The sequence below is a fragment of the Takifugu rubripes genome, chromosome 15, assembly GCF_901000725.2.
Source record: "Takifugu rubripes chromosome 15, fTakRub1.2, whole genome shotgun sequence".
NCBI classification, from domain to species: Eukaryota; Metazoa; Chordata; class Actinopteri; order Tetraodontiformes; family Tetraodontidae; genus Takifugu; species Takifugu rubripes.
The window spans coordinates 5,592,087-5,619,605 of NC_042299.1; the positions used below are offsets into that span (position 1 = coordinate 5,592,087).

At 45.4% G+C, this 27,519-nt stretch overlaps 3 protein-coding genes and 1 long non-coding RNA gene across 11 annotated transcripts; 3 read left to right on the forward strand and 1 right to left on the reverse strand.

Annotated features, from left to right (window-relative positions):
- Positions 1-256: 256 nt before the first annotated feature.
- On the forward strand, positions 257-10,939 carry LOC101078326 (actin filament-associated protein 1-like 1). Of its 3 annotated transcripts, XM_029848709.1 has the most exons (20): positions 328-431; positions 510-742; positions 4,762-4,890; positions 5,453-5,533; positions 5,640-5,722; positions 5,802-5,919; positions 5,997-6,086; positions 6,161-6,375; positions 6,459-6,638; positions 6,843-6,935; positions 7,144-7,240; positions 7,980-8,132; positions 8,229-8,443; positions 8,537-8,682; positions 8,791-8,872; positions 9,045-9,153; positions 9,272-9,439; positions 9,523-9,689; positions 10,011-10,133; positions 10,221-10,939. In XM_029848709.1, exons 3-20 carry the CDS (start codon positions 4,767-4,769, stop codon positions 10,245-10,247), a joined length of 2,271 nt encoding a protein of 756 aa, XP_029704569.1. In that variant the 5' UTR covers positions 328-431; positions 510-742; positions 4,762-4,766; the 3' UTR covers positions 10,248-10,939. The 3 variants fall into 3 exon arrangements, with proteins under 3 accessions (XP_011609401.1, XP_011609402.1, XP_029704569.1); XM_011611099.2 differs by lacking the exon at positions 510-742 and having other exon boundaries at positions 257-431; XM_011611100.2 differs by lacking the exon at positions 510-742 and having other exon boundaries at positions 257-431; positions 5,997-6,068.
- A 767-nt stretch (positions 10,940-11,706) lies between these two features.
- On the reverse strand, positions 11,707-21,964 carry LOC101078100 (fibroblast growth factor 13-like). 4 transcript variants are annotated; one of them, XM_011611101.2, is made up of 5 exons: positions 21,701-21,964; positions 15,598-15,708; positions 14,037-14,140; positions 12,985-13,183; positions 11,707-12,516 (listed from the first exon to the last, which is right to left on the reverse strand). In XM_011611101.2, exons 1-5 carry the CDS (start codon positions 21,747-21,749, stop codon positions 12,377-12,379), a joined length of 603 nt encoding a protein of 200 aa, XP_011609403.2. In that variant the 5' UTR covers positions 21,750-21,964; the 3' UTR covers positions 11,707-12,376. The 4 variants fall into 4 exon arrangements, with proteins under 4 accessions (XP_011609403.2, XP_029704578.1, XP_029704577.1 ...); XM_029848718.1 differs by lacking the exon at positions 21,701-21,964 and adding an exon at positions 18,639-18,911; XM_029848717.1 differs by lacking the exon at positions 21,701-21,964 and adding an exon at positions 17,219-17,529.
- On the forward strand, positions 16,832-18,723 carry LOC115252750 (uncharacterized). Its single transcript, XR_003891048.1, has 3 exons — positions 16,832-16,964; positions 17,287-17,530; positions 18,591-18,723. It is a non-coding gene; the product is annotated as an uncharacterized lncRNA (long non-coding RNA).
- Positions 21,965-24,453: 2,489 nt separating the features above from the next.
- f9b (coagulation factor IXb) lies at positions 24,454-27,513 on the forward strand. 3 transcript variants are annotated; one of them, NM_001032612.1, is given in 9 exon segments: positions 24,536-24,614; positions 24,941-25,110; positions 25,181-25,205; positions 25,274-25,387; positions 25,455-25,586; positions 25,747-26,138; positions 26,279-26,404; positions 26,407-26,423; positions 26,869-27,424. In NM_001032612.1, coding segments are annotated over 9 exon segments (1,611 nt in total).
- The last annotated feature ends 6 nt before the right edge of the window (positions 27,514-27,519 follow it).

Consider the following 27,519-nt stretch of genomic DNA (forward strand, 5'->3'; position numbering starts at 1 on the left):
TGAAGAGATGAAAGCAGAACTTATGTAAAGCTTGAAACAGTTATATATAAATATTTATTATTTCCAATAAACGCTTAAATCCAATGGTGCTCTTTCTTTCTTTTAACTGAAACTGTAATTAGCATATTATTATTTTCTATATACAGAAAAAACAGTGACGACATTAATGTTGTTTTTTAAAAACTCAAACACCATGTTTGATAATTAAAATGGACAATGTTTCAGCTGAGCGGCACTAGGACCCGGTGGAGCACAGAGCCCCGAGCTGCCACCACCGAGCGAAGCTATGAAGCGAATCCGCCTCTCTAACTCACTCCGCCGGGTAGAGAATGACGGAGTCCCGCTGAGCCAACGACCATCACATCAATGAATCTTCTCCGGGATCAGTGAGACTGGTGTAGGACGCGACATGGACCCTAACCCTCAGAGCGGTGAGTGATCCTGGTGTTGTCGCACATTAACATTTACACTAACTTTGACCGGAAGTTCTGACATCCATCCTCTAAAAGTGTCCAAGCACGCGCTTTACGTCCGAAATCCACAACTTTCCTGCTGTGAGCGTCCCACAACTTTCCTTCCGAGCAGCAGCACCAGTGCTGAAGTCACCGCAGTTCAAAACTAAATTTGGGAAAGAAAAGGAGCAAGTCGATCGGGTTTCGGACGCGTACCTCGCGCCGCGGTGGGGAGTGATGTCATGTCGATGCGCCGCGCGTGGAAGGAGGGAGCTGGAATCTTCGCGCAGGTAGAGTGATGCAATCCGAGCCCAACACGGCCGCGGCTTAACGGCTCCTCGATGCACATGGGCTTTATCCCCAACGTGTTGGGACACCGTGGATGGCAGATAATCAGAGTGGCATCACTCTGGTATTTGTGATAAATTGTAATTGATTTCTTATCTGGCTGCAAAAACAAACTGCAGCCCAAATTTCATATAAACCATGTATTTATCCCCTCACCTGCCCTCACTGTCCATGGAACCAGGGTGAATTCTAAGGCTTCTGTGCAGCCACATCAACATTTTACTTAGCTGGAAAACTCTTCAAAAGTTTTGCTGCTTGTGCAAAGTTTACAATCAATACCTTAGTCCATTAACCTGATTGAAACCGATTAGCCTGTGGTCAAAGAGCAAATTGCATGTTGTGGGGTTGCCCTAATATTGCCTCTGTTATATTTAGTGAGCTGGAATTATGAAGTTAGGATTCAGGTGCTACTTTAGTTTTTTTGGTTGGGGAAACAAAGTTTGTTTTGTAGTTAAACATTCTTTTCCTCAAATCTCGCAAAAATGACGTCGTCTTGTCACTTTCACTGCCACACAGACGACCAAGAACGTAGGCCTGTGGCTCCCCGTGTCAGCAGTCATCTGTCTTTGACCTCTACCCTGAGTCTTCGAGGTTTCACCTCCTGCAGTTGTCTTCCTCTCCTTCTCATCACTGACTAGTTATATTCATTTGTTACCCCAAATGGCCAGTAATCATGATCCTCATGAACAGCTAGATCGTGCAGATCTTTTGTTTTCATGTTAAATTCTGTGGTTTTGGCAAGTTTAGCAGGATGACTTGAAATCTTTGATGTAATTTAGATGAAAAGTGCCATGTTAATCTCTGGTCGTGGCTGTATCACTGGTTTCCAACTTGTGCCTGGGTTTTTTTTTAGTCTGGAGCAAAGAGACCAGGAAGGCTCCCTGGTCCTGTCAGTCCTGTTATTGCTGTTTTTTAGGTTCAATCGATTGATCCTGGAAAGATGAACACTTGGAGAAGTATCCAGAATAAAAGCCCTATTAACATCAGTATTAACATTCCTACTTCTTGAGGAGTTTTACAGAGCTGCATCCTAAACACTGGCTGCTGGGAATGCTCTGGTCTCACTTCAGGGGGTTCAGTGTGCCTGATGGATTTGATGGAGGGGAGGGAGCTAAGCTTGTCTAAAGAGTTAGGACGGTGGCTAAGATAGTCTAAAGGGTTAGCGTGGTAGTTAAGCTAGTCTAAAGGGTTGGGGCAGTAGTTAAGCTAGTCTAAAGGGTTGGGACAGTAGTTGAGCTAGTCTATTGTGTTAGGATGGGACCTAAGCTTGTCCAAAGGGTTAGGGTTAGGGCAGTAGCTAAGCTGGTCTATAGGGTTAGGGTTAGGACAATAGCTAAGCTGGTCTAAAGGGTTAGGACGGTGGCTAAGCTAGTCTAAAGAACTTGTCTCCTTGTATTTGTTGTCTCCATCATTTATGTTAGGTTTTTATCCCGGTTGTTCTATCTACCCCTGTAAATCCGTCACTCTGGACCTTTTACTCAAAGCTCAGCATGTCGTTGTTCCCCTCGTGTCCTCAGCATTTATAGAAAGGTAATAAGACACTGCAAGAATGTGACAGATGAAATTCTGCAACACTTTTTTTCTCCCAGCTGCTTCTTTTAAAGGAAAACTGCCAGATTCATAGTCTGGAGCTTTTTAAAGCATCTGACTGGACATTAACCCCGACGGCTGTTGACACCATCGACTCTTGTCACAATATGAATGAACGGCTGCTGAATTTTCAGAAGAAGACTTTTGTCTCAGAGGAGGTCTTGAAGACTTGACCTCTGACCCCTGTCTGAAGAGGATGGCTGTCTGGAAGAGGGACGTGGGGATGCCAAAGAAGGAAAAACGGCTAAAAGAAAAGGAGCAAGAGAGCAAGAAGGATAGAAATAAAGGAGTGGAATGGAGAATGCAGGATCTGGGAAGACATCAGCCTCTGGGACTGTGGGGGGCGTTCAACTCTCAGCTCCACTCACTCAAGCTTGTAAAAGAGATTTGAACAGAGTAAGATGATTTTATCCCATAATCCCTGGAAGTTACACAATAGAGTTCCCTCAGACCGTGTCAAAGGAGAGGACAGCTCCTGTAGGAGGGGAGAGGTTCAGGGAGGGGCTCGGATTTGACGGGAGCTAAAGCTTCACGTGATATTTACTGTGGTGGTGGCAAATAAAACAAGTAAAGCAGACCACATCAGTCCAAGGCAGAGTCGCGTGGCTCTGGTCTTATGATTGAACGTCCCCAGTAAGCACACAAACATCTCTTCCACCCCTCCTCTGGCGCTTGTTCAAAATGATCGTTTGGTTCTGTTATTGTGTGTGTGTGTGTGTGTGTGCGCGCGCGCGCGTGCACTAGAGGTTACAAAGATCCTTCTGTGGTGTCAACGCACAGAATTCTCCACAACAGCTGATTCTCTCAGCTCCACCACAGAAGGGAAGGGACGCCTGCATGTTGACGTCTGTGCAGTTATTGATGGTATCCTGACATTTGTGTAGATTTCTGCTATTCTTGATTAATTCTGCAGTAGATGAAAGGATGATGAAGAAGATGCAGTGATCATGTGAATGTTTGGAGGTTTAATGAGCAAGAGACTCCCTGTAGGAGGGAGGAGAGTTAATATGAGGAAGGAATGAAGAGAAGCGTCTGTTGACAACTAAGACAGGAAACCACAGCTGCTGGAATACCACAAACACACACACATACACACACACACACACACACACACACACACAGCAACTGTACATCAGTATGGCAGCCATATAGTGGTGTTGTTCCACACCCCTCTTGGTGTGTGTTTGTGTGCTGGTTCCTGTTTTGGATTATTGTTGGAGTTTCTGATGCTGTGTTGTCTTCTGTGGAGCATTGTGGTCATCTAAATGTAGACCTGGCCAAGACAATAGAGTATTGTGGGAATGGGGGTGGAAGGGGAAGACTGTGTGTGTGTGTGTGTGTGTGTGTGTGTGTGTGTGTGTGTGTGTGTGTGTGTGTATGTTTGCGCGTGTGTGTGTGCCTTTTGTTCCCTCTCTTCTACAGAAGAGAAGGAGCCTGTGAGTTCTTATTATAGCTCCATTCTTGATCATTAAACTCAGAGTTTTCTTCTTTCATCAGACCAGTCCGACACATGGAACCAAATATCTGATGTGCTTTAAAATGAGTTCTGTTGTAACTTTGTAGGTCTGGAGGAAATAAAGACAGTTAATTATTTAGAACAAGAGCCACCATTTCCCAGCAGCCATTGCAGCAGTGGCCAGTCAGCCATGAGAAAGGTTCAATAGTTTCCTCTGGACCCAGAGAGAAAAGGGCCCATTTTGGTCTGATGTCAATAAAATGGTTCATTTTATCACATTTATTGGGTTGCAGCTGACTCAGAAGTTCTAAAAATGTAGCCCAACCATTTTACCTCTGGTGGAAATGCACAGCTCCTCCTTTACACCGGCTTCATTTCCTTTAGGGGAGAAAGCTTCCTGCCCCTCACCCCCCCCCCCCCCCCCCCCCACACACACACCCCACACACCCCACACACACACACACACACCTCCTTTTCCCTTTGCCTTCCCTCATCTTTGCGGCCAGGATGTATGACTGTGGCAGAGGTTCTGGAACAATTTCAAGGTGAACACAAAGTTCATACACACTCCCTTGCAGAATGCCGGTCTTGAATGAGGAAGTTACTTGAGTGGGATTTGATCACCAAGGAACCGGACAGAAAAGTCTTGCTTCCCGAAAAAAAGACCAGCAGGTTTAATTGGGTGACACGATGCCTGAATGGTAAAATCTCTCCTCCCTGTCAGCTGGCGTAGGCTATATTCCAAGGTGACCTCATTCGCCTGGAAGGCTGCTAGTTTAGCTGCCATTGCCTCTTTGGCCTTGCACGCCTGTGGCTTCGTGATTTTAACCATATGAAATCTTTCCTTCATGCTGACAGAGAAGATTTGTCTGCAGACAAAGTAAAGTGTCCTCTTGTTTGTCTCGTGGATTTCAGTGGCGATGGAGCACCTCGTGAGCGAGCTGGCGGCTTTACTGAAGATGCTGGACCAGGAGACAGTCAGTCAGGCCACTGCCAACCAGATGGCCTCCGTACGTAACATCCTGGACTCGCTGAAGCTCTCAGGTACTCTGATAAGATGACCAGGATGATGAAGTTTGATGTGGGGTTGTGACCTAATCAAGGTTATGGAAGTTGCTCAAGAGTAAATGCAGAGCATCAAATGAAGCAATTCCATGTTGAAGGTCAGAAGTGTGCTAGAATAAGAGAGCTTAATGAGATTGTTGAGTCATCAGTCCAATGTGCAACACCTTCATCAACATGCAGATGACAACAGGATACCTGCAACATGGTGAGCGTGCAGATGAGGGGCTTGTTGACAGGGACGGACGCAGGATGTCAGGAAGGATAAAGGGATTCGGATAAGAGGATAATGAATTGTGAAGCTCATCAGTAAAGAGGATGAGGAGAAGGATAAAGAAAAGGAAACACTGTCACTGTTCCACACACCTCCAAGCATGTTTTACTCCAGTTTAATACAAACATTTGAAGATTTCTTACTGTAATTCCTAAACAATTCCAGAAATGGCAAATGATCATTTTATGACTTTAGATACTTGACCTTTTCCTGTGTCCATGGTTTTGGCTCCGCCATCCTCACCTGATCTTATTTTTATCTTTTCCTCAGTACATGGATCAGATGTCTACATGAACAGCTGTTTCTATGGCAATGGCACCAGCTTTGTGGAGTCCCTGTTTGAAGATTTTGGTGAGCAGATCCTCAGAGTACAAACGCATCAATACAGTCCTCTCTTGTTTTGTTGCTACTACAGTGTTTTAGAACATTTGCTGCTAACCTTCTCTTCTTCTGCCAGACTGTGACCTGAACATGCTCAGTGCATCACCAGAGGAGCAGAAAGAGCAGCATGATGAAGAGAAGAGTCTTCCTAATAACTCTGTCAGTCTGCCAATCTGATTTTCTCTGGGTTGTTGTCTATGTGAAGGACATACTATGAAACGTCTCATCTTTCCCTCAGACACCAACTGACACCCCCCCTCCTCTGCCCACCACCCCCCTGCCTGATGACTACTACGAAGAGGCGGTTCCGCTGGATCCTGGATCTGCTCCTCAGTACTTCACTACAAATATGAACAGTTGTGTAAACCAGCATGTTGTCTCTATCACGCTGTAGCTTACAGAATATTAAAGTGTCTCCGTTACACACCTGCAGCTTCTAGGAACTCTGTTGAGGATGACTATTATGAAGATGCAGACAATAACTATCCCACTACCAGGATGAACGGTACCCCCAAAAGTTCTTGTGAGTCTTCTCTACTGTTTTTTTAATGCTTGGTATCTAATTTTAATGGTGATTTATGATATTGCTGTGCTCAGACAATGACTCAGATGCTCTGAGTAGCTCCTATGAGTCTTATGAAGAAGAGGAAGATGAAGAGGCCAAAGGTCATGGCCGACCTCAGAGATGGATGGCTGAGGAAAACCCAGATGCTCCAGTCAGAGACTGCCGAATCTGCGCCTTCCTGCTGAGAAAGAAACGGTTTGGACAGTGGGCCAAACAGCTGGTGGTTGTTCGAGACAATAAGCTGCAGGTAAACCACACTTGATCATGGTTTATGCACTTATGTGCACTTATGTTGAATAAGAATAAGGTTTTAAAATACTTTTTTTCCAGTGCTATAAGAGCATCAAAGACAGCAGCCCCCACACTGAGCTCCCCCTCAACCTGTGCAACGTCATCTATGTCCCAAAGGAAGGTCGGAAGAAGAGACACGAGCTGCGCTTCTCACTGCCTGGAGGCGAAGCGCTAGTCTTGGCTGTCCAGAGTAAAGAGCAGGCCCACCGATGGCTCCAGGTCTGTTTGCTTCTGCTGCTGTAGCTGTTTCTGCTGCTGTAGCTGCTTCTGCTGCTGTAGCAGCTGCTGCTGTAGCTGCTTCTGCTGCTGTAGCAGCTGCTACTGCTGTAGCTGCTGCTGTACCTGTTGCTTCTGCTGATGATGTGGATGATTTTGATGATGATTACCAGAAAGGGTTTAAGGTTTATCCTGCCTCGTCGTTAGGTGGTCCAAGATGTCGGCAGCAAATGTAGCAACTCTGATGGAGCGGACGGGTCAACTTCACCCATCGTACAGAGGAAGCTGGAACTTGATAAGGTGTATTTGTTTCTTAACGAGCATCTGTGAATGACTCTAAAGTCTTTTCTTTGAACTCTTCCAAACTGAAAAGCGCCTGACTGTTGCTGAGGCCCTTCTGGGCTGTGGCTCTGCGCTTTAACCCCATCAGGCTTTAAAAAGTAGATAAAGCAGATAAACCATATTAACTTGGTCTTTTGATGAACATTAATTGTATTTATTCCTCCAGGTGTTGCAGTGTGATCGACAGATGTCTGACTCAGACAGTGGGCCAACGGCGGACAACCAGATTGTTGTAGCAGGACGGGACACCACCGACCCCCTGAGTAGGTGTAAACCTTTAGGTGTACATGAAGATAGTATAAAGGTATAAAACAGGTGTTCCAGGGTGTAACAGTCATGAGGTGTACAGCAGCCAGGTGCTTGATTCTTTGGTTGATTAGAATATTAATGACATCCTTTATTCAAGAAAAGAGATGATACAGACTGGAATATTTTATCATTTTAATCTTCTAACTGCTGATGCTTTTGAGAGGAAGGTGCAGCTTTTCTGATTTTCTCGGTTATTTCATTGTCACTTTCCTTGTTGTCCTAAATACACACACACACGCGTGTACGCACATATGCAAGGAGCTATGAAGTGTAACTGTGCAGCTCCGTGTTAATGGGTCGGCGCGTAGGTCAAACATTTCTGTTGTTTTACTGACTGAACTGCTATAGACACAAGGGAGGAACGGGAAGCCAGGCATGAACAGATATGACATCCTTCCTGTCCACTTCCTGCCATTGTGTCCCGCTGACATCACAGGAAGTGGACAAGACGGAGCGCTGCAGCACCTGCTGTGAGTAGCCTAGTCACTATAAAATACTTGAGAGAAGACTTGAATAAACAAAACACTCCAGGGGACCTGAAACCCAGTTAGTTCCTGACCTGGTGGACTTTCATATTCTCAACCTTTCAAACTGACCTGAAGGCCTTTATGGCTGTTGTTTTCCCAGTGTTCTGTTTTAACACAGTGTGATGGATCCACTCTCAGCTCCTGATGATTTTTGTTTTTGTTTCAGAGGGAAAGCGCGGCACCTTTTCTGAGCTGACTGGATCTATGAGCCGGGCGGCGGGAAAAAAGATCAATCGGATCATCACTTTCTCCAAAAAGAAACCTCCTTTACCAGGCGAACTCCCCTCATGTACCAGTCACCATGACAACCCCCGATGTGGTAAGGATGCTGTGAAGAAGCAACTTACTTACCAAATACAAGCAAACTTCCCTTGATGAGAACCAGTTATGTCTGGTCTTCCTCCTCTCTCCACAGGCTTCCTGGCTGTGTGTCTGAGCGGCTCCTGGAAGGAGCGCTGGTGTGTGGTGCGAGGTGGAAGCCTGTACCTGCAGAAGGACCCAGGGGACCAGCGGCCACCTCTTGTCATGGTGCCGCTCAAAGGTGCAGAGGTGGTGCCGGGGGGCCTCGGCCCTAAACATCCCTTCTCTTTTTGCATCCGGCAGTCAGGGAAGGAAGTGGCGTCCCTAGAGGTGATCTCCTCCTGCAGCAGTGACTCCAACAGTGATTTTCTGACATGATGATTCAGTGATGTGTTCTGAATTTTTCTGGGTTTTGTCCATCAGGCCAGCAGCTCCGAGGATCTGGGCCGTTGGCTGGGTGTGTTGTTTGCAGAGACGGGCAGCACCAGCCCCCCTGAGGAGCTGCACTACGACTACATTGACGTGGACACACTCACCGACATACGACACGCTGCCAGACACTCCTTCCTGTGAGTCACTCCCTCAAAATATGTCGGTCACTTATCCGTCTATCTTCTGTCCCCAGACATGTTTACTGTGTTTTCCTTAAATACAACCGTCTGTCTTTGGGCTCTCAGATGGGCCACAACTACTGCTGCCTCCTCCAGCAGTGCCTCAACAGACTCCAGAACCTATGATGAGGTCTATGAGAGTGTTACGGTGAGAAATCCATCATGAATTCAGTTAAAATTAGGTACATTTCTATCTTCCTAATCTTGTTACTCACACATCATTTTTACTTCTGGTTTTTATAAATTAATGAGCCTGAATGCAACCTCATTTTGAAAAAAAATATTCTTTTTTACATCAAATTGTGTTGATTTTCCTACAGGATGGTGATGTTGAGAGTAGAACTGCACAAGTAAGGCGGCACGCCTCCTTCTCCAGTCGGGACTCAGAAAAGACTGAGCAACAAGCCTCTATCAAGAGACATGTCTCTAGTGAGTCTGCTAAAAGGATCCTCTGGGGCTGCTCTTCCTAACCTGAAGCTACTCTTATGAGCTGTGACAGCATCAGCAGCTGCTTCATCCTCTCAGATTTTCTCTGTTACCTCTGTAGATGTGAATCACTACGCACGGTATGGTAAGACGCGTGCAGAGGAGGACGCTAGGCGTTACCTGCAACAGAAGGAGGAGCTGGAGGAGCAGAAGGAAGATCTGAGGTCTGCACTGGTCTCCCTACGCAGGGAGAAGAGGGAGGTGAAAGAGGAGATGAAGAGCCGCACAGGTGAGACACACAGAAATGCTTGATTTGGCACCGCTTGATAGCAGCAGTAACAAAGGTGCATGTCTGTGTGTGTGTGAGTGTAGGTCATGATTTAGACCAGCGGTTAGCCAGACTCGAGACACTGTGTAAACAGAAAGAGGAGGACAGGGTTGAACTGGAGCTCAAGCTGACAGAGGTCAAAGACAATCTGAAGAAATCTCTGGCTAGAGGCTCCACAGGTCCTCCCACTGAAAACAAGCTCATCCTCAAGGTAGCTGCTACCAACTAACCCGTCTCATAACGTTACCCCACTAAAGCGAGCTGATATGCACCCAGCGCTAGATTCCTTGTTTGGACAGTTTCAGTGGATTCTGATCAATAAAGAATTTGTTTTTTATCAGATATGAAGAAGACAAGAGCTCTAATACCACATGTTTTGAGCTAAAGACAGCAGTTAGTATGCTAACAGACCAAAAATCCATCCAAACTCATGGGAAAAACTGTGCTTCCTTTTGGTTGCCATGCAACCTCGTATTGGTAACAATAATCCAAGTAAACAAGTTTGGAAAAATGAATGTTTGTTTGTCCATAGGCACAGACAAACAAGGTAGAGAAGGTTTACGAGACTCTGCCGGTGAATGCAGCCTCTGAGCTTCGTAAGCGTCCTCCGTCTCTTTGTGTCTCCTCCAAGGGGAACGTCATGCAGAAGGCCAAGGTAAGGGGTGTGAGTCTTTGTTTGTGTGTGTGTGTGTCTGTGTGTGTGTGAGATGGCCAGACTGCTTTTCTTCGCTGTCCTCTTCAGGCGTGGGAGTCTCAGAAGGCGTCCTAGATGAGCATAAACGCTGGATCAGACAGATGATTGAAGAAGGCGACGGAAGTTTGGGTCAGCTGGAAAAGAAAAGCACGGATGACTCGGGAATTTCCCATCTCCTGCTAGCTGTTAGCCAAAAATGGGATTTTTGCAGACAGCTTGACTGGTGTACAAGCCATGTTAATGTAGATTTTTTATGTAGATTTTTCTATTTTATGTGCTGTTTGTGTAAGTTTGACATTGTGTTTACATTTGCTCAGCACTGTTGCAAAAACTAGGACAACTTTATTGAAAAGGTGAATGTGTGGTTCAGAATTACTTTCCCACCTGCAAGATTTTAATCTTTTAAAAGTCTTTTAAACAACACATTGATATTAGATTATAAACAAATGTATAAACTTTAAATTATATTTGCAATTCTAAACCCTCACATCTTGTGATATATGTAGAAAAGAATTAGCATGAGTATGGCACTGTTAATGATACCAGTGTTGATTATTTTAATGTGACCTGGTGATTTCTAATTGTGTATATTTTTATTTTTGGCCATTTGCACTTTATCTGTTGCATTCTGTGATCATGCAAATGTTTTTTTGGAAAGCTTTAAGCATCTCACTTGAGATAATCATGTGAGCATCAATGTTTCTCAGCTTTGCTTGACATGAACCAATGTGCACGTCAGAGTAAAAAAAAGACTTTTATCAGCAAAATGTTTGTTTGTTTCATATACTGATGTGCAGGCGTCACCTAGTGGTGGCGAGGAGGAGCTTTTTGATCTTGAAGAACATTTTCTGTTCTAACCTTTTCCATCCACCCTTTGTGGTACGTTTATTACAAAGTGTAGTTAATTACTTGTTTATCTTCAATGAGACGGGATCGGGATGTTCTTGATATGCGTGTTGACCGTTGGGAGCATATGTCACAAGAAAACACTTAACAATAAATGTGTCATTGTTGTGTAACTGGTCAGACAAGCAAAGGAAGTTAATAGACATAATTATCACGTAAAAGGTGGTGTTTGCACCATTAGTTGGCGCCAAATAGTTGTTGGTGCCAAACTGGACAACAAAGCTTAAAGGAGGAAAAAATGACCAAAAAAATCAAACGTTAACTTCTTAAGAAAGAGTTTATTAAGTGAATTTGTCCACAGAAGGAACCAAAATATTAAATTAATCTGTGCTCCCACTGGTTAAACCAATTCTGGTTCAACACTATTGGTCCACTCAGGTGCTTTTGGTCCAGTAGTGTTCCGATAATCTCACATTAGGTCACTAGTGTTCTGGTTTGACACTGTTGGCTCAGGAACACACGGGACCAGATTTTACAAAAGAAAGAAAAGGGACTTTAGAAAACTGGACCTTTTGCATGCTGCTACTGAGCAGAGGTCCTCAAGCTTCCATGCAAGAGCAAACAAACAGCAACAGACAACAACAACAAATGGAGGGATAAACAATGGAGTCACTCATAAGAAGTAAACATGGAAGCATATACAGTAAACCTTTATTTTAACCTGCTAAAGCCCTCAAGAGGTTCATCTGATATACAACAGATCTTAAAAAGGTAAAACCCCCACCCACCCACAGACACATGCGTGTTCACACGCACAGACTCTCTCTCTCTCACACACGCACACACACACGCTGGTGCACCTGCATGCAGCCCAATGACCAGATGAAGGAATATGTTTGTCACGTTTAAAAATATGACTTAACCCCATGATCTCAGTGTAAACATAGCATACAGTAGAATAGATAAGGACCTCCTTCTTTCCTTCCTTCCTGCTGTCTTTCTCTCTCTTACACTCATCTTTTCATTGTATTAACTTAGTTCTTGGACTCTTTGGTTCTCTGTAACAGTCTGTTTTTAATCTATATGTCTGGCTGGCTGATCTTTCCCTCCATCTCTTTATCTCTCTGGTTTATTTTACAGAAGTGAGTTTACTAGATCCACAGGTGTCTGTGCAGACCAGAGCAGTGGAACCGGATAGAATGATTGTCCTTGATTTATTTACATCACAGTCCGTCACAGTGGGCTCCGTTGTGTGGAAGAACATGTTCCTGTTCTCCTCCTTTACTTCACTCACCTGTGTGTGGGCATGTCAGCCTGAGATCTGTGTGTGTCTGTGTGTGTGTGTGTGTGTGTGTGGGCTAGGATAAGTCATTGTTGCTGGGCGACTTCCCTCCACCGTTCAGAAGGGCCGAGGCGCTGCGACTCTTGGTGGGTGTACCGCTGCCTGATCGGGAGAGTTCTGTCAGGTCATGGAGGGACGGCTCTCTATACATGGCCACTACACACACACACACACACACACACACACAAACATGAACCATTAATCCATTTGTTAGAGCTGTGAGTGATTTCCGATTCAGAATGGGGAGTTTCTGTAATGATTTTTTAGTGAGGTAATGAGTTTTTATTTAATGCTCCATAAAACCATACTAAACGTTTAACAAAATGAGCTGTCCATTTAGCGTTTTCCCTGAACTTGTGATGACCAACCATTGGGAAGCTCCAGGATGCAACACTGATGCTGAATAACTGTTTATCCCTAGTTTAGCGCTGTCGATTCCAGGGTGGTTAAACAAGAGCTGCTAGCAGAAAGCAAAATCTCTCATGCCCCCTAGTGGCTGGAAGATATGGATTCATTAGGTGTTGTGTGATTTTTAAGGGCACATGGTGGCAAAAACAGGTCCTGTAAAGCCAGATTTCATTGAAATTCTAATTTCGCTGTTCTCGCTGTCCTGGTTGAGCTCACCTTTGAGTGGTTTGGGAATGAAGTGTGCTGCAGGTTTGTTCTTCTTCACATGGTTCCCCTTCATGATTCCCCCCTCCTTATTCAGCCCCAGGTACCAGGCCCGACCCGAGGCCTGCTGCCGGTACAGCATGGACGAGTAGGTGACGTAGTAGTTCTCAAAGACGGACTCCTTGAACTTGCACTCTGGGGTAAAATGTTCCTGTAATCCATGTTGGAATGTTAGTGCAGGCAAGACAGGACAGAAGACCGGACAGACACACATTAATCAGCCAGAAAGTGTGAATAGTTCTTTGTTCTTCCATCATTTGGACCTATGAATCTCTGAATCCTTATCTGACCAGTCTCTCATCTCTGAGAACAAACTGCACCAACTTAGGACAGCTGACATTTGCATTTTCTTATTCCTGCATCTCCATAGCAACCAGCTACTCCCTTGAATACCAACCAGTCCACTGAGGGAAAGACGGTATCCACAGATACATAAGACGGGCCCCATCCCTCCCATCTTTAACATCAACGCTACTCGTGCACCTGGCAGTCAAGGCCACACTCGTTCTAGCCTGCACACAGTATCGGCATGACTGTTATTGCTCAAGATTTCATCTTGGCCCTGCAGCCTTATATTTCCACCAGCATGCACCTCGAGAGCGAGCACTGCGCACCTTCTGACCTGTCTAAGAAGATGAAAGCGCGTCGGGTGAGGTGCGTGCAGATCTACACGCTTGGGCAGGCGCGTGCAGAAGGACACATGATAATCTTCCAATCAAAGAGTGACTGAAGGGGATAAACAAAAGGAGGCGGGAGGATGAAATCAATCTGAGGAGGCACAATAACAGCGAGGGATGCTCAGATGCTGGAGTCAAGAGCCGAGCAGCACAATAATGCTGTGGTTTAAGTATTGATGCCATGATTGGAGGATAATGAGAACGGCTGTGCTGAGAGCTGCTGCTTTATTGTTCAAAAGGGCCCAGAGAGAAGATTTGAGTGTGAGTGATGAAGATGATGATGATGATGATGATGAGGAGGAGGAGGAGGAGGAGGAGGAGACCTACGGAAGTGTAGAGAAAGCCTTCGTTGTTCATGGCCAGGTAGAGTTTGGTCTGGACTCCCTGGATGGCCACCACACGGAGCCCCACCGGGATCAGGTTAAAGACGGCTGTAGGAGCACAGGAGGGGGACAGGGACGTAAATATAGCTGGACGTCCTCGTCAGCCATCTCTAACATCACAATCCTGGTTTAATCTCACAGTAGTGACTTTACAAGGTCACTGAAGTAAACTTAAATATGTGTTGGGGTTAGGTGAGCAAACAAAGTGAAGTTAGCAGAATAAGGAGCAGGACAAAATTCAGTCCAACTTCAGCTCAAAGCGGGACAGTTTGATCAATAAGCTGCTGCGGCGTCTGATCAACTTAATCAGTCCTGGCATGCAGAATCGTCCGTTAACTGTTATCTTATACAACTACATAATTTACATAAATAAATGTAATAATATTATATGATTGGAGATATTATATAGTCTCACAAAAAGCTGAATAAATGCTTCGTCAACATAGAGCCTGATTGAGAAATGCTCAGTTATCTTATTACAGGGTAAAGCAGCCTAATAGTTAGATCTGTTTATGCTCATCCATATTAATGCTTTCATATGATCACATACAATTATTCATTTAATGTAAAGGCAATGTGAGCGTCTACAGTAGGTCACAGAACAACCCAACAACAACTCTTTATGTTTGTAGGTTGAAAACACTCCGTGGAAGGAGCATCATTATTCCACAGTTTGATGAGTCAAGCCTTTGTTTGATTACACTCATTTAGCCAAGCATGTTCCTATAATGAGCATGTTTATATTGAGACAGGAATTACATGGATTGTTAAATCCAGCCGTGGCTGACTTGTTTCTAGCAGGCAGGCGTCCTAGGACTGTCTAGAATATTTATAACATTGTCACCTAATTAAAGACTGCTGACATCACGCCATCCTACAATATCTATTTTCTTTACCTTTTCATTGTTCATAACGAAAATTTACAGTTTTACTCAAATGTTGTTTTTATCCCACAGACAAAATCACTTTTCTCTCTATTTTCTAAAGAACAAAACTTGTAGTAAGGTCGTTACCGTGGCAACATGATTCTGAAACCTAGAGTCAAATAAATGAAGGCAACACTTGTTGTTGCTAGTGTTCATATGAAGCTGCTCTGTGATAAAGGAGCCATTGAAATCTTTCCTTTCAGTCTCCTCTCATACTAATTTTTATTTATTTGCATTTCCTTTTAAGGTCCAAAGATGTTCAGAGTAACTTTTATTCTGTTCTTTCTCTTTGCTTTATTCTGCAAATGTTTTCATTTAATCATTTAACATTTTTAGGTTGTGTTTCAAAGAAAAATCTAAATTACCATCCAAAACTTGTAGATGAGAGTTAAAATACCCATTTTCCTATTAGTGCTGAAGGTGATTATAAAGTGTAAATGATGACTCATCCTCATAAACTGATATTTTAGAGAAAATCTCAGGTTAAAAGCCTAAAAACTGTTTTCAATTTTAGTGACAATGCAAGAAAGACAGATGTGAAAGCACACAGCTGAAATCTCTGCTCGTTTGTGGACCTACTGTAGGTGCTGTCTTCATCCTTGGTTCCATCGATGGTCCCGTCGGGCTGCAGCTGCAGCTGGAAGCCCTGTCTACTGGAGAGCCTGGTCACAATCCCCTTCAACTGGGGCTCTGGGAGGAGGGAGAGGAGACACGTTAATCTGCATCCAGGCTTTATTATTGTCAGGTGATCAAAATCCAGCGTCTTCAGCAAGCTGGAAGTGTAAGAAGAGAGTTTGTTACCGATCAGGGCCTGATATCGATCTGTGGCCCTTGATCAATAACACACGCTGAAATCCAAGAATGGGGGACAAATGTATCATTCTCTCTCTCACGCGCGCACACACCCTCCACAAAGTTGTTTACAGTAAATATGTGCGGTGTCATGCAACAGGAATGATTTGAGCCAGACGGTGAGGAATGAAGGGAAGCGCCGGGATGCTGCTGCCACCGCCGCGGCTGCAGCACCTTCTCTCCCCGCTCACACCTGGCGGCCGCCTTCTCTTCCGTTTCTTCCTCGATCCAAACAATTTGACACGCGAGAACACGTTGAGCTTGCTGGGCTTCTCGTTTGTGCCTTTGCTGTTGCTCGGGCTGCTGCTGCCGCGGCAGGCATTCGCCTTCTCCCGTTCCCGCGCCTGCCGCTTCTGCCGGATCAGGGAGCTGGCGATGGCCGCTGCACGGGACATGCTGCCCACCGCGGACCCAAACAAGCCTATGCGTCCCGGGGGTATGAACGGAGGGGTCGGTGGGTAAGACGCTGGGGTGGTGTGGGAGGAAAAGGGAGGGGGCTACACCACCCACGGCTCAGTTCGCATCACACACCGGCAGCTGCAGTCTCGCGTCCACCCCCCAGAAGCTCCATCGGTGCGCCCGAGCGCGTCATGGAAGTCGTTACAGAAATCCTATAATCTGTCAGTGAGTGCGCGTCAATGTCACCGCCTCACCCCCCCAGAGCGGCGCACGTTGTCAGCTGCTCCCGCACCGTCCCGAGAGAGCGCGGATGAGGTGGCACCAGCCGGGGTCCGAGTGGCGGCGGATCAACAGCTCTGAGGTGGGCACGAACCACGCCGGGACGTGCTGCTGATGATCTGCGCTCCTCTGCGACGCTCAGCCGGTGACGACGTTCCGCTGCTCCGTGACCGAAATGCAGCTGCTGAAATGTTTGTCAATGAAAGAGCGCGGAGCTGATGGAGGAGGAGCGGGGACATGATGCAGCCGTGTCGTTCATAGAAGTGCTGCAGCCCTGCCCACCCCGAGGAGGAGGCCAAGAGGAGGAGGTGGGCTGCTTATGTGGAGGTGCGTGTGTGCGCGTTTGCATCTTTGGGGTGAAAAACTCTTCCTCACTGCTCACCTGTAACTATGGACCTCACGTGGTACATTTACATGTAAGTGTGAGTGGGTATGGAGGGCAAAGAGCGTCATAGGAGACAGACTGGTGAATGAATGAATGAGTGGAGGCGAGAAAATGAAAAGAGGGACCGCAGAGAAATTACTGAGTGTGGCTGTAGGAGGGGGGGTCGGGGGGGACGAGGCAAAAAGCAGATTCAGGAGTTGGTGAGAAAGGACAGGAGGAAAGAGGGTAATAAAAAGGCAGGAGGGCAGAGAAAGGAGGGGCTGATCTTTTGGTGCAGAGGTTCACCAGAGGCTGCTGCAGGAGGTGGCCACCCTCGGCTCAGCTTCCATCCACATCCTTCTTCTGTTTCCCAGGAATAAACCCAGCCACGGATGTTGTTCACCTCGCCATGAGGCCGCCGGCCCACCTGAGCAGGGGTCGGCCAGGGGGAGACGGCGATGAAAATGGATGGGCGGAGGGCAAGAGGATGTGGTGGGCGTAATTCCATGGAGGGGGTGTCAGGAAGCCAAACCCTGAGTGGATGGACGGGGGTCAGGACCTGATCAGCCCCTGGTACTTCACCTTTAGGGTCCTGCTGATCTTTCACCTCAAGCTAAGGTAAGATACGTGCACACACTCACATGCAGTTAAAATGTTTACTGTGTGTTTACTGTGTTTAACACCAAACATAAGAAAGCTGCTACCTTAGTTTTAATTTAGGAGATACTTTCAAACACCATCCATCATCCACCCATCGTCCAATTTTTATGGATGGATAAGCACTGATTCTCATGTTGCCTTAAAACAAGATGTGAACTGAGTGAAACAAGTAGGTTTCTACTGTTGATGTAGGATTGTCCCCAAAACCTCCAGAATGGGGCAGTAACTCAGGAAGTCCAAATTACTCCATTCAAGCTAAATATTTACTGGCTTTCACAACTAGATGCCACTAAATATTCCACACTGGCTAATCAGATTAAAATTCCACATTAAGAAATTTACTTTAAAATTGTTTTTGTGTAAATAACGGAGAACACTCCCCCCTTTAGTTAAATAATGCTGCAGCCATAACTTCAACTACGCCCTTAACAGCTTCCTGTGTTACACTCATACTCTTCCCCGGAACAATATTACATCATTAAAATCGATCTACTTATAAGCTTTTGTAATCCGTGTTGGAAGTCAGTTATAGTTTTTTGGATTTACCGTTCTGAACAGAAATAGACAAATGTAATACAATGCTAATATATAATGGCTTCTATTTTCATTCTAGCAATAGCAGTTTATATAATGTTTATGGAATTTTGTCACCACTTCGAAACGATCCAAAGGTCCGCTTATTACGTTGACCTGTGTCATCAAGCCTTGAAAAGGGCTCAAATGTTGTCAAGGAGAACACCGATGGTTCGGTGGGGCGACATTAATGCGCCGTGAAACAGAATTCATCCGACCTTTTAGAGCACATTTCCTCATTCAGACCTTTCTAAGCAGCAGAACAACGTAAAGAGTCCATTAAGTGAAGATGAGCGCTGGGGCCCGCACCGCACTTTCAGCACCAGCAGTTTTTATACGGACGATTTAAAACTCGAATTAAAAAAAACCAAAACGAAGAAACGCCGCAGGTGAAAACGAATGGAAACTTGTAAATTATCTGTGGTTCTAATGACTCCTCACACAGTGCTGAAGGAGCATGTTGGGTCTGGACGGGCCAGACGACGGCTCCTACCTGAGGTCGCTCTTCGGAGAGGGAAGGTCATGGTGCGCCCGTGGAGCTCCGCAGCGCTATGTTCATGGCGCTTTTGCACTTGCCGTTGTGAGCAGCTCGACGAAAAGAGACGGAATTATGGAAGTTCAAGGGAATTCTCTACGGAATCGGATCCATTAAGGCTACGCACGCGGCGGTGACGGGAGATCATTACCGAACATTAGAGGCCATTAAGCAGTTGGACCGGGTCATTAATGATTCATCTCAAGGCCCCGCTGATCCAGCACAATAAGGGAGGGAGGCTTCTCCTAAATCTACTCATCAAAGCTATGGAGTGCGCGGCGTGCGTGCAGGCGAGTGCGTGACAGAGGGAAACAATTGTAAATGTCCTGTAAGTTTTGAAGAGACAAAGGTGGTGAACAAAAATCTATATCAATCAATGCAACTGTAGACACTAACGGATGCTCCTAATGTAACTCTAAGCTTTAGAGTTCAAACCATGTTTAGACTGAGGGGGCCTTGAAGGACCCAAGCAGGCATGGGAGAACATGCAGACAAGAGTAGGAATACAACCCAGACCCTTCTTGCTGCCAGACTGTGCATGTGGTGCCGCCCAATGCTAATCTTATTTTGCCCTTCATCTCAGGAAATAGCAGAAGCCTGTTTGGCATTTTTGCTTGAAATAAGTCAAGTTGGGGATCGATTTTCATTACAGCAGCCTGATATTCAGCAGAAAAAAATGTTGTAATGACAAAAGCAGCAATGAAGATCACATCAAACACTGATAAATAAACTTAAAGAGTAGAGGAATCGCTTATTTTTTCCAACAAAACTGAACTCTAAATCATCAGAATATTAAAGAGCAGAGTGAGTTCACCAGGATACATGAGCTTTGCTGGGGATGAGCAGAATTCTAACCATGGGCTCCTTCCTCCACCACGCTAGTGTCCTGAGCTCCACCCGGACGCTGCAGGGCCCCAACCTGTATCAGCAGCCCTGACTGCACTTCCAGCTTTCAGCAGTAAGACTGGGAGGCCAGAAGAACGATGCTGAGCAACTGCAGGGCAGCAGCCTGTAAAAGCTGCTGGGGGAGAGGATGCAAATGTACATGTGCAGCAAGTCCAAGATGAAACATTAGTTATCTTGGAAATGATGTGAAGCCACAGCAGAGCAGTTAAAAGAAAACAATCCGTGTCTTCCTTTGCTTCTGTTTTCTTTCAAAACCTCCCCAAATAGCTTTGATGTAAACATCAAAACATATAGATGCCAGCAGGTACATTTAGTCAGTGTGGCCCGTGAACAGCCCCTTTACTCAAATAAAAAGAAAGTAACCCCAACATTAACCGCTAGATAGCGTCATTTCACCATGCAAAAGAAACTATCCATTTATATTATATGAGGCTAAAATCTGTAAACAGAAATAATATAAACCAGTAGCCAGTATACAATTGCCTCTATTGTGATCATAAAACAATCTCTTTGGTCTGGAGGTGGTGCACACTCTGTCTGAAGGTGCAGCAAACTGTAATGCTGCAAAAATGCAATAATATGTGTTTTACTAAGATAAACACTAACATCATGATGCTCACATCAAAATGGACCCATTTAATGGGATGAATATGAAATAAATGCCAGAAAAAGGAGAGTTTTAATACAAATATTTAAAAGAATAATATGTACATTTACAAAACGTACAGCTTAAATGCATCCAATCCATCTATTCCCCATTGACACAGGCCAGGCACGAACTGCATACTCATCTGGATGTTGAGAGATTTTTTTTAGTTTTGGAACCTAATTTAGCATCAAAACTTCACATTTGGAGGCAGTTAAATAAATGATGAATCAGTTAAAGATGTTCCTGTTCAACATCAGGCGCTGACACTCTGCATTTAATTAACGGCAGTTTAAGTCACTCTCACACCTTTAAGAGCTTAAGTTGTGTCAGAACAAGATGTTAATGAATTTTTGTTCTAGCACAGACTTAATCCTCCTTCTCACCATTATTATACAGAGAACATTACACGGTCACCTCTCACCCAGGTGTGTCCACCTGACAGACAGACGCATCATCTACTAAACGCAGGTGATTTGTTGGATTCATTTCTGGGATTCTGGAAGTCTGAAGCAATTTTAGGCATTAAACTGATTTATTATCTGTAATCTAATTCCAATCTACCAGCGCTAATGTTCTGAGGTCTGGGTGGGTTTATTTGCACCTGTTTATTGGCCTCGATGGATTGTTCTTTGCTTTAAGTCCATAAATAAGTTTTGCTGGGATGCTGTCAACAGCAGATGGTTCCAATCTGCTCTGGCAGCGTCTCTGCTGACGTTAAGCCGTCAGATCTGCAGCCACCTCAACGTTCAGCCTCTCCTCCATCCCAGCACGGCTCTGCAGATTTTGGATTCGAGACCATTGGAATGACTGACAGCTGCTGGCTGAACTGAATGAGCAGCAGCTTCATCACCACCTTTAGATTGTGTCACAGCCTGCCAAATCCTTTTTTTAGTCTTTATTGTTTTCATGGTTTCCTACTGCTTTTATATCTTTCATTTACTTTTATAAACCTCATTGGCTAGAAAGCAGATTCACACTCAGCAGATTTACAATCAATTAATTTTCAGGCTAAAATCCATTTTAAACACAACGTTTTTTCCACTTTTGATCATTTTTATGAATGTGCTCGAGGCTCATGTTTACATAATACACGGAGCTTTCGAGCAACTCCCTTTTGTCTCCATGGAAATGGTAGTTTCCCAGGGTCCATTGCGGCGCATCGCGCGTTAATTTTATTGCCACCCAGAGAAGAGAAAATGAATTTGATGCGTGTGTGTCCCAGAAATTACATGTGAGACCCCAGAAACAGTTCGGGCGGTGTCCATTTTTTTTTTTACAAAATCGACAGAGTGGCTTTTCATTCTGTTCCATTAAAGGCGCAACATTCAAACCAGTTTAGCACATATTGCCAGTTGCCCGTTTCCAGGTCTATTTCCAGTCGCGAGTGAAACTGACCCCGGAGCAGGTTCTCTGCTTACTTCTAGCTATAAAACTGAACTCAGAGGGAGATTCCATCAGTTCTCACCTTTGGTGGCATGGTCTTTATCCTCTTTTCCTTTCGCTTTCCCACTCATGGAGGAGCCTCCGCGGCTGATGCGGGTTGGATCAAACTTCAGATTATGCTTGCTGGATCTGAACCGTGATCGGATCACTCCTTCATGGCTATTCGGACTCTCTTCCCTCCTCCGGGGTCGCGCTCTGTCTCCCGGCGCTGCCTCCTTTGGTCCCTCCGCTTCTGCTCTCCGTGATGAGCCCGATGTGATTCTTAATGTCACCGCAGGAGCGCGCCTAGCCCCCTGCGCATGCACGCAGCGACACGCGCGCAACCAGAGACAAAGCAAGATGACAGAACTACGTGTGCGTACACTGGTCATTTCCATTTACGCGCAAAAATAAACTTTACTGAATAAATTTATTCGGTTTCTGATTTAAGTAAAACAAAATGAACCTCCACATTCACCATTTCTTTACTCATTTAGAATAACAGTTAATCAAATTTTGGATTCTGCTAATGTTTTAATTTAAATAAAACAAACGGTCACGAATTAGATAGATTTTCCCAAGATGCTGCCTTAATTCTCTCGTGAATGAAGCACACAATGCAGGTAATTGGGTTAAAGCTGAACATCAGATGCATCAAACATGGTTGAGAAACCTTCACACATGTTTCTTCTTTCATCGATCATCTTTAGTCCATCGGAGCCACTTGCAACGTCAGCAGTTTATTGATCCAATAATCAATTTGTGCTGGAAAACAGCATGTTCAGAGAGGCAACTGTGGACACATCTGCATAGGTCATCTGAAGCCTCCTTCACCAAAGTCGGCAGCACGTTAGTATTTAACTGTTATCAGCTGATTCCCCGATTTGCAGATTAATTCATCCTTGTCTGTCTGCAGCACCATTTGGTCCTTTTGACACAAGTCCATCCAAAAGTCTGTTTCTGCTCCAACTGGGAGATAAATTTAGCTTCTTCTGTGAGCCCACAACAACCAGCAAAACAGCACAAACCTTCTGCAAGTTTGGTGACAAAAATCTGTCATTTTACAAAGTAGAATATGTTTATCTGTAGCCTCAGAGTGCAGAATTTACACACGTGTGAGACTTTCCTGTTTCAAGTCACTGATGTATAAAGGCTTTTAATCTGAAGCTGTTCCCTGACAGGCTCGAAAGTTACTGCATCAGAACTCGTTTAACATTTCCTCTCTGGAGGAGGACCAAATGGAGACAATGTCCACATGAGTCAGGACCCTGCAGCTGGGAGGGGAAAGGGGGCACATCTGGACTGATTGATGACATCGAGGCATAAAAAAAATCTGTTGGTGACTTAATTCAATACAGGAGCTCAACATCTGCAGCATCTCGACATCTGTCACCTCACAGGTTCAGCCCTCACTCGACCTTGTAGCTGCAAGGGCTGCAAGTCAGGCAGTTTAAAAAAGCCTACATTTTACAGGATTGAGTCCTGGGTTTTATTTAATTTGTGCAACATTGAAGAGAGCATCTGTTCCAAGGTTTGGATCTTCTTCACAGTCCCTCATCCAGTTTACAGTCTTGCTACAATCAACACAACCAGATTATAGAAATGCTGATCTAATCCTAATGCAGGAAAAAAGAACAAAAGAAGCACAGGATGCGATTCAAGTTGATCATCTGTCATGTGACACAGCACAGCCTGAATTCTGCACACTGGGGACCAGCTTTTTCCCAGTAATGGGCTTCCACCTCCCACAGAACTACCCCCCTTCCCAATCTGCTCCCAGGATGCCTAGTGATTTCATCAGAATTGTTAGGTGCTAAAAGTCAGATTCTCTTGCAATTTTTTCCTCTTGATGTAAAATCCATGGTTGACTAGTTAATCTAGGGGTGAGCGCAGCAGTGTCCCTGTTTCCATTTTAAATCACCCTCAGCAGATAAGTCACCACAAGGCTGCTGTCGGCCTGGAGCTGCAGGTCGAAGGCCGAAGACCCGACTGTCAGTCACACTGATTTGTTCTGGGTGGAGGCCCACATAACTCAGTCTAACCACGCTGGCTTCAACGCCACAGATGGAGCGCAGAGTCCCAAATAACAGTGTGAAACCAGCAAACGGGAGTTTTAATTAGATTTTTCCTCCTGTTTGCTGTATCTGAGCGCCTGCTCATCAATATTGTTTTTAATCATGTGGATGTCTCAGGTCATGTGACTCTGGGCTTTCCACCCTGCTCCTGTCGACATGCTTTCAGAGTTGACCAGTAACCAGCTGGAGTGATGACAGCCTACGGTCTCACTGCAATGTTAGCCCAATCAAATGTCAAAAAAAGGATCAATGGCTACAGAATATCAATTCTGTAAAGAACCTAGAAACAATTTTGATTTTAACAGATGCTATATAAATAAAGATTGATTGATGATGTCACGATAGAGGCATTTGACACAGAGGTCTCAGTTTAACATGTTAAAATGTTGCTAAGAGTTTAGCTTTGTAGACCTTGCAAATATAGAATAACAAACACATGTCTAACCAAATTTGAACTGTCCCGTAAACCATCCTGCAAAAGCTGCTTATCACAGAAGACTCAGCATAATAAACACGATTAGCAGATTATAATATCAACACACACACACACACACACACACACACACACACACACACACACACACACACACCCACACCCACACCCACACACACACACACACACACACACACACACACACACACACACACAACCAAACCCCCATCCACCCACTCACCACATACGCACACACAAGTGGGACGATGAGCACACAGAGCTCCCAGGTGAGTAAACAGTGTTTTTGTACTTTGGAGTGCTGAATATGGCTCTACGGTCAAAAGCAACCAGACATCTGAACAACGGCAAGATGGCCAGAGATTTTTTACTGGCTTTAATCGCTGCTTTGCTGCTGGAGGTGAGCGGACTGCCCACGGAGGGAAGCACAGGTAATGAAGACATCAGAGGGGAGATGGATTGAGGAAGCAGAGGAAGGTCAGGGCTAAGAAAGTATACAGAATAATCTGGTGGGACTGTTGACCATCGGTTTAGACTTGAACTCTAAACCCGACGAGCACAATTGGAAATGATTGCTACCTTGAGCTGGAAATATTCATAATACAAAACCCATCCTGAGAGCTTAATAACACTTAATAACACTAGCTGCATTGGTTCATGATTCAAGGAAACACTGGGCACAACATCAATGTTTTTCTGTTTATCAGGCGGAATCAGGACACAACAGGAATTCTGAAATAATTCTCTTCTTCCTCAGGAGGCGTATTTGTGTCCCCACAGGCAGCAAACATGGTGCTGCTCCGTCAGCGGCGCTACAACAGCGGCCATCTTGAAGAGCTTCAAAAGGACAACCTGGAGCGGGAGTGTAAGGAGGAACAGTGCACAATGGAGGAGGCCAGGGAAGTCTTTGAGGACGACGAGAAAACTGTAGGTTGTGTTGGCACAAAACATACACGCTCTATAGAAACACATATTTCTGCCTTATTTTGGCTTCCAGGCGGAGTTCTGGGTGGGCTACATCGGTGAGTTCTCATGTAACTTCTCATGTGTGTCTTAGATCTTCTGCTTAAACGTTTACATTCCTGTGCAGATGGTGATCAGTGTGTACCCCCACCCTGTCAGAATGAAGGTGTGTGCAAAGATGGAATTAACTCCTACGTATGCTGGTGCAAACCGGACTTCAGTGGCAGGAACTGTGAGATTGGTGAGCTCCATGACCAAAACACACAGCTGTAGTTGAAGATGCCACACGTGACTCTTGTCTTTTCCAGAGGTGTCCAAACAGTGTTCCGTCAACAACGGCGGATGTTCCCATTTCTGTGTGATGCAGGGGGACATAAGTGTGTGTCACTGTGCAGTTGGGCACCGATTGGGCCTGGACAAGAAGTCCTGCGAGCCAACAGGTGAACCACCAAAGTTAAAGTTGCAGAACCTGGGGTCCAGAGCAGGGGCAGCTCAGATCTGGGGTTGGCAAAATCACCTGTATTTGTGGACACTCTTCTAATGAAGTGAAAATTGTATATTTTGAGTGTAAAAGTGTCATTCCCTCCTTTTCTCCCTCAGACCAGTTCAGCTGTGGTCACATCAACATGTCCTTCTCCTCCAAATCCAACGTTCAGCGTCGTTCGCTGATGCAAAAATTAGAAGCTAATCGGACCTTCAGCAGCATCCTGCTGGGCGACTACAGCGACAACTCGACAGAGCTGTACGATTACATCGAGTCGATGGACTGGGCGCCCCTGAACACCACCATGATAGACCCGCGGTCCGGGAGGACATCCTCTGTAGGTCCAGATCAGAACAGGAGCAGCCTCACTGAAGATCTGATCTCTGTCTCTGAGACAGAGATCCCTTACTGGGCGTTTCCCACACTTCCCACCATCCCAGAAAAAGAGAACACAGATCAGAGGATTGTGGGAGGTGACGAGGCCTTACCTGGAGAGATTCCGTGGCAGGTACAGCTCAACCCCCCAGGTCCAATCTTCCGGCAGGCGGATTTTCCTGCAAGAATCTGCACGTTTTAGGTGTTAAATGTGAAATATTTGTGACATCATAAGGTGAGCTGATGCAGTTCTATTTGCTTCTGTGTGCTCAGGTGACCCTGATGTCCCACTCAGTTATCCTTCAGAGAGCGGAGCCCTTCTGTGGAGGATCTCTGCTCAGCGACTTGTGGGTCATCACTGCCGCTCATTGTCTGATAAATGAGAAGATTGCTAAACAGGGATACTTCATTCGAGTCGGTGAGAATTTAATTTGCTTTTTCGCAGATCTACATTCACATGTCCACGAGGGCCTCCCTAAGGCAGCAGCCAGGGCCACCATTTCCTCTGTGTGGTGCCTCTAAGGAGATCCCCAGACCATTTCCTACATCAGCTTGTTGTTTTGAGAGTTTTGTCACTTGCTTGTGTCACGCGCGAGTCTTAAATGACGACATTGACAGCTGTATTTCTTTATGGTTTATGTATTTTGTTGGATTTGAGAGTGGCGAGATCGCTAAAATTCTCCACTTTCTCTGTGGACAGAGAATCACACTGCACAGAGCATTTGAGAAATGCTGAGCAGTGATTGGTCCACTCATTCTAACGGTTTTCATTTGGTATCTTGCAACTCCCGGATCAATGACCATATATGAAATCAAATAAAACACAGCAGATCTGATCATATATACAAATTCATCTCTCCAGGTGAGCATGATGTGAGCAAGGATGAAGGTCCAGAGCGAGACCATACGGTGGCGGAGCAGCATATCCACTTCATGTATGATTACAAGAAGTCTCCCTACAACCACGATATAGCTCTATTGAAGCTCAACAAGCCCGTGGAGCTGTCCAACAAGCGTCGTCCCATCTGCCTGGGCCCCAAAGATTTTACTGAGACCCTCCTGAGGGAGTCCACCAGCTCGCTGGTCAGCGGCTGGGGTCGAATCAAGTTCTTCGGCCTCGAGGCCACCAAGCTCCAGAAGTTGGAGGTACCGTATGTGGACCGTACTCGCTGCAAACAGAGCAGCCGGGAACAGGTCACACGCTACATGTTCTGTGCGGGGTACCAGCTCCAAGCAAAGGATTCCTGTCAGGGGGACAGCGGGGGGCCGCACGCCACCAAATATAAAGACACATGGTTCCTGACGGGCATTGTGAGCTGGGGGGAGGAGTGTGCCAAGGACGGGAAGTATGGAATCTACACCAGAGTGTCACGCTATTACCCCTGGATCAGCCAGAAAACAGGCCTGCAGATGAGCTGAGCAGCTTTAGCTGCCAGTTCACAACAGTTGGATCAAATATTTTATTTTAAAAATGAGCTTGCTTTGAATAATAAAGCTGTGTTCTCCAACTGTGC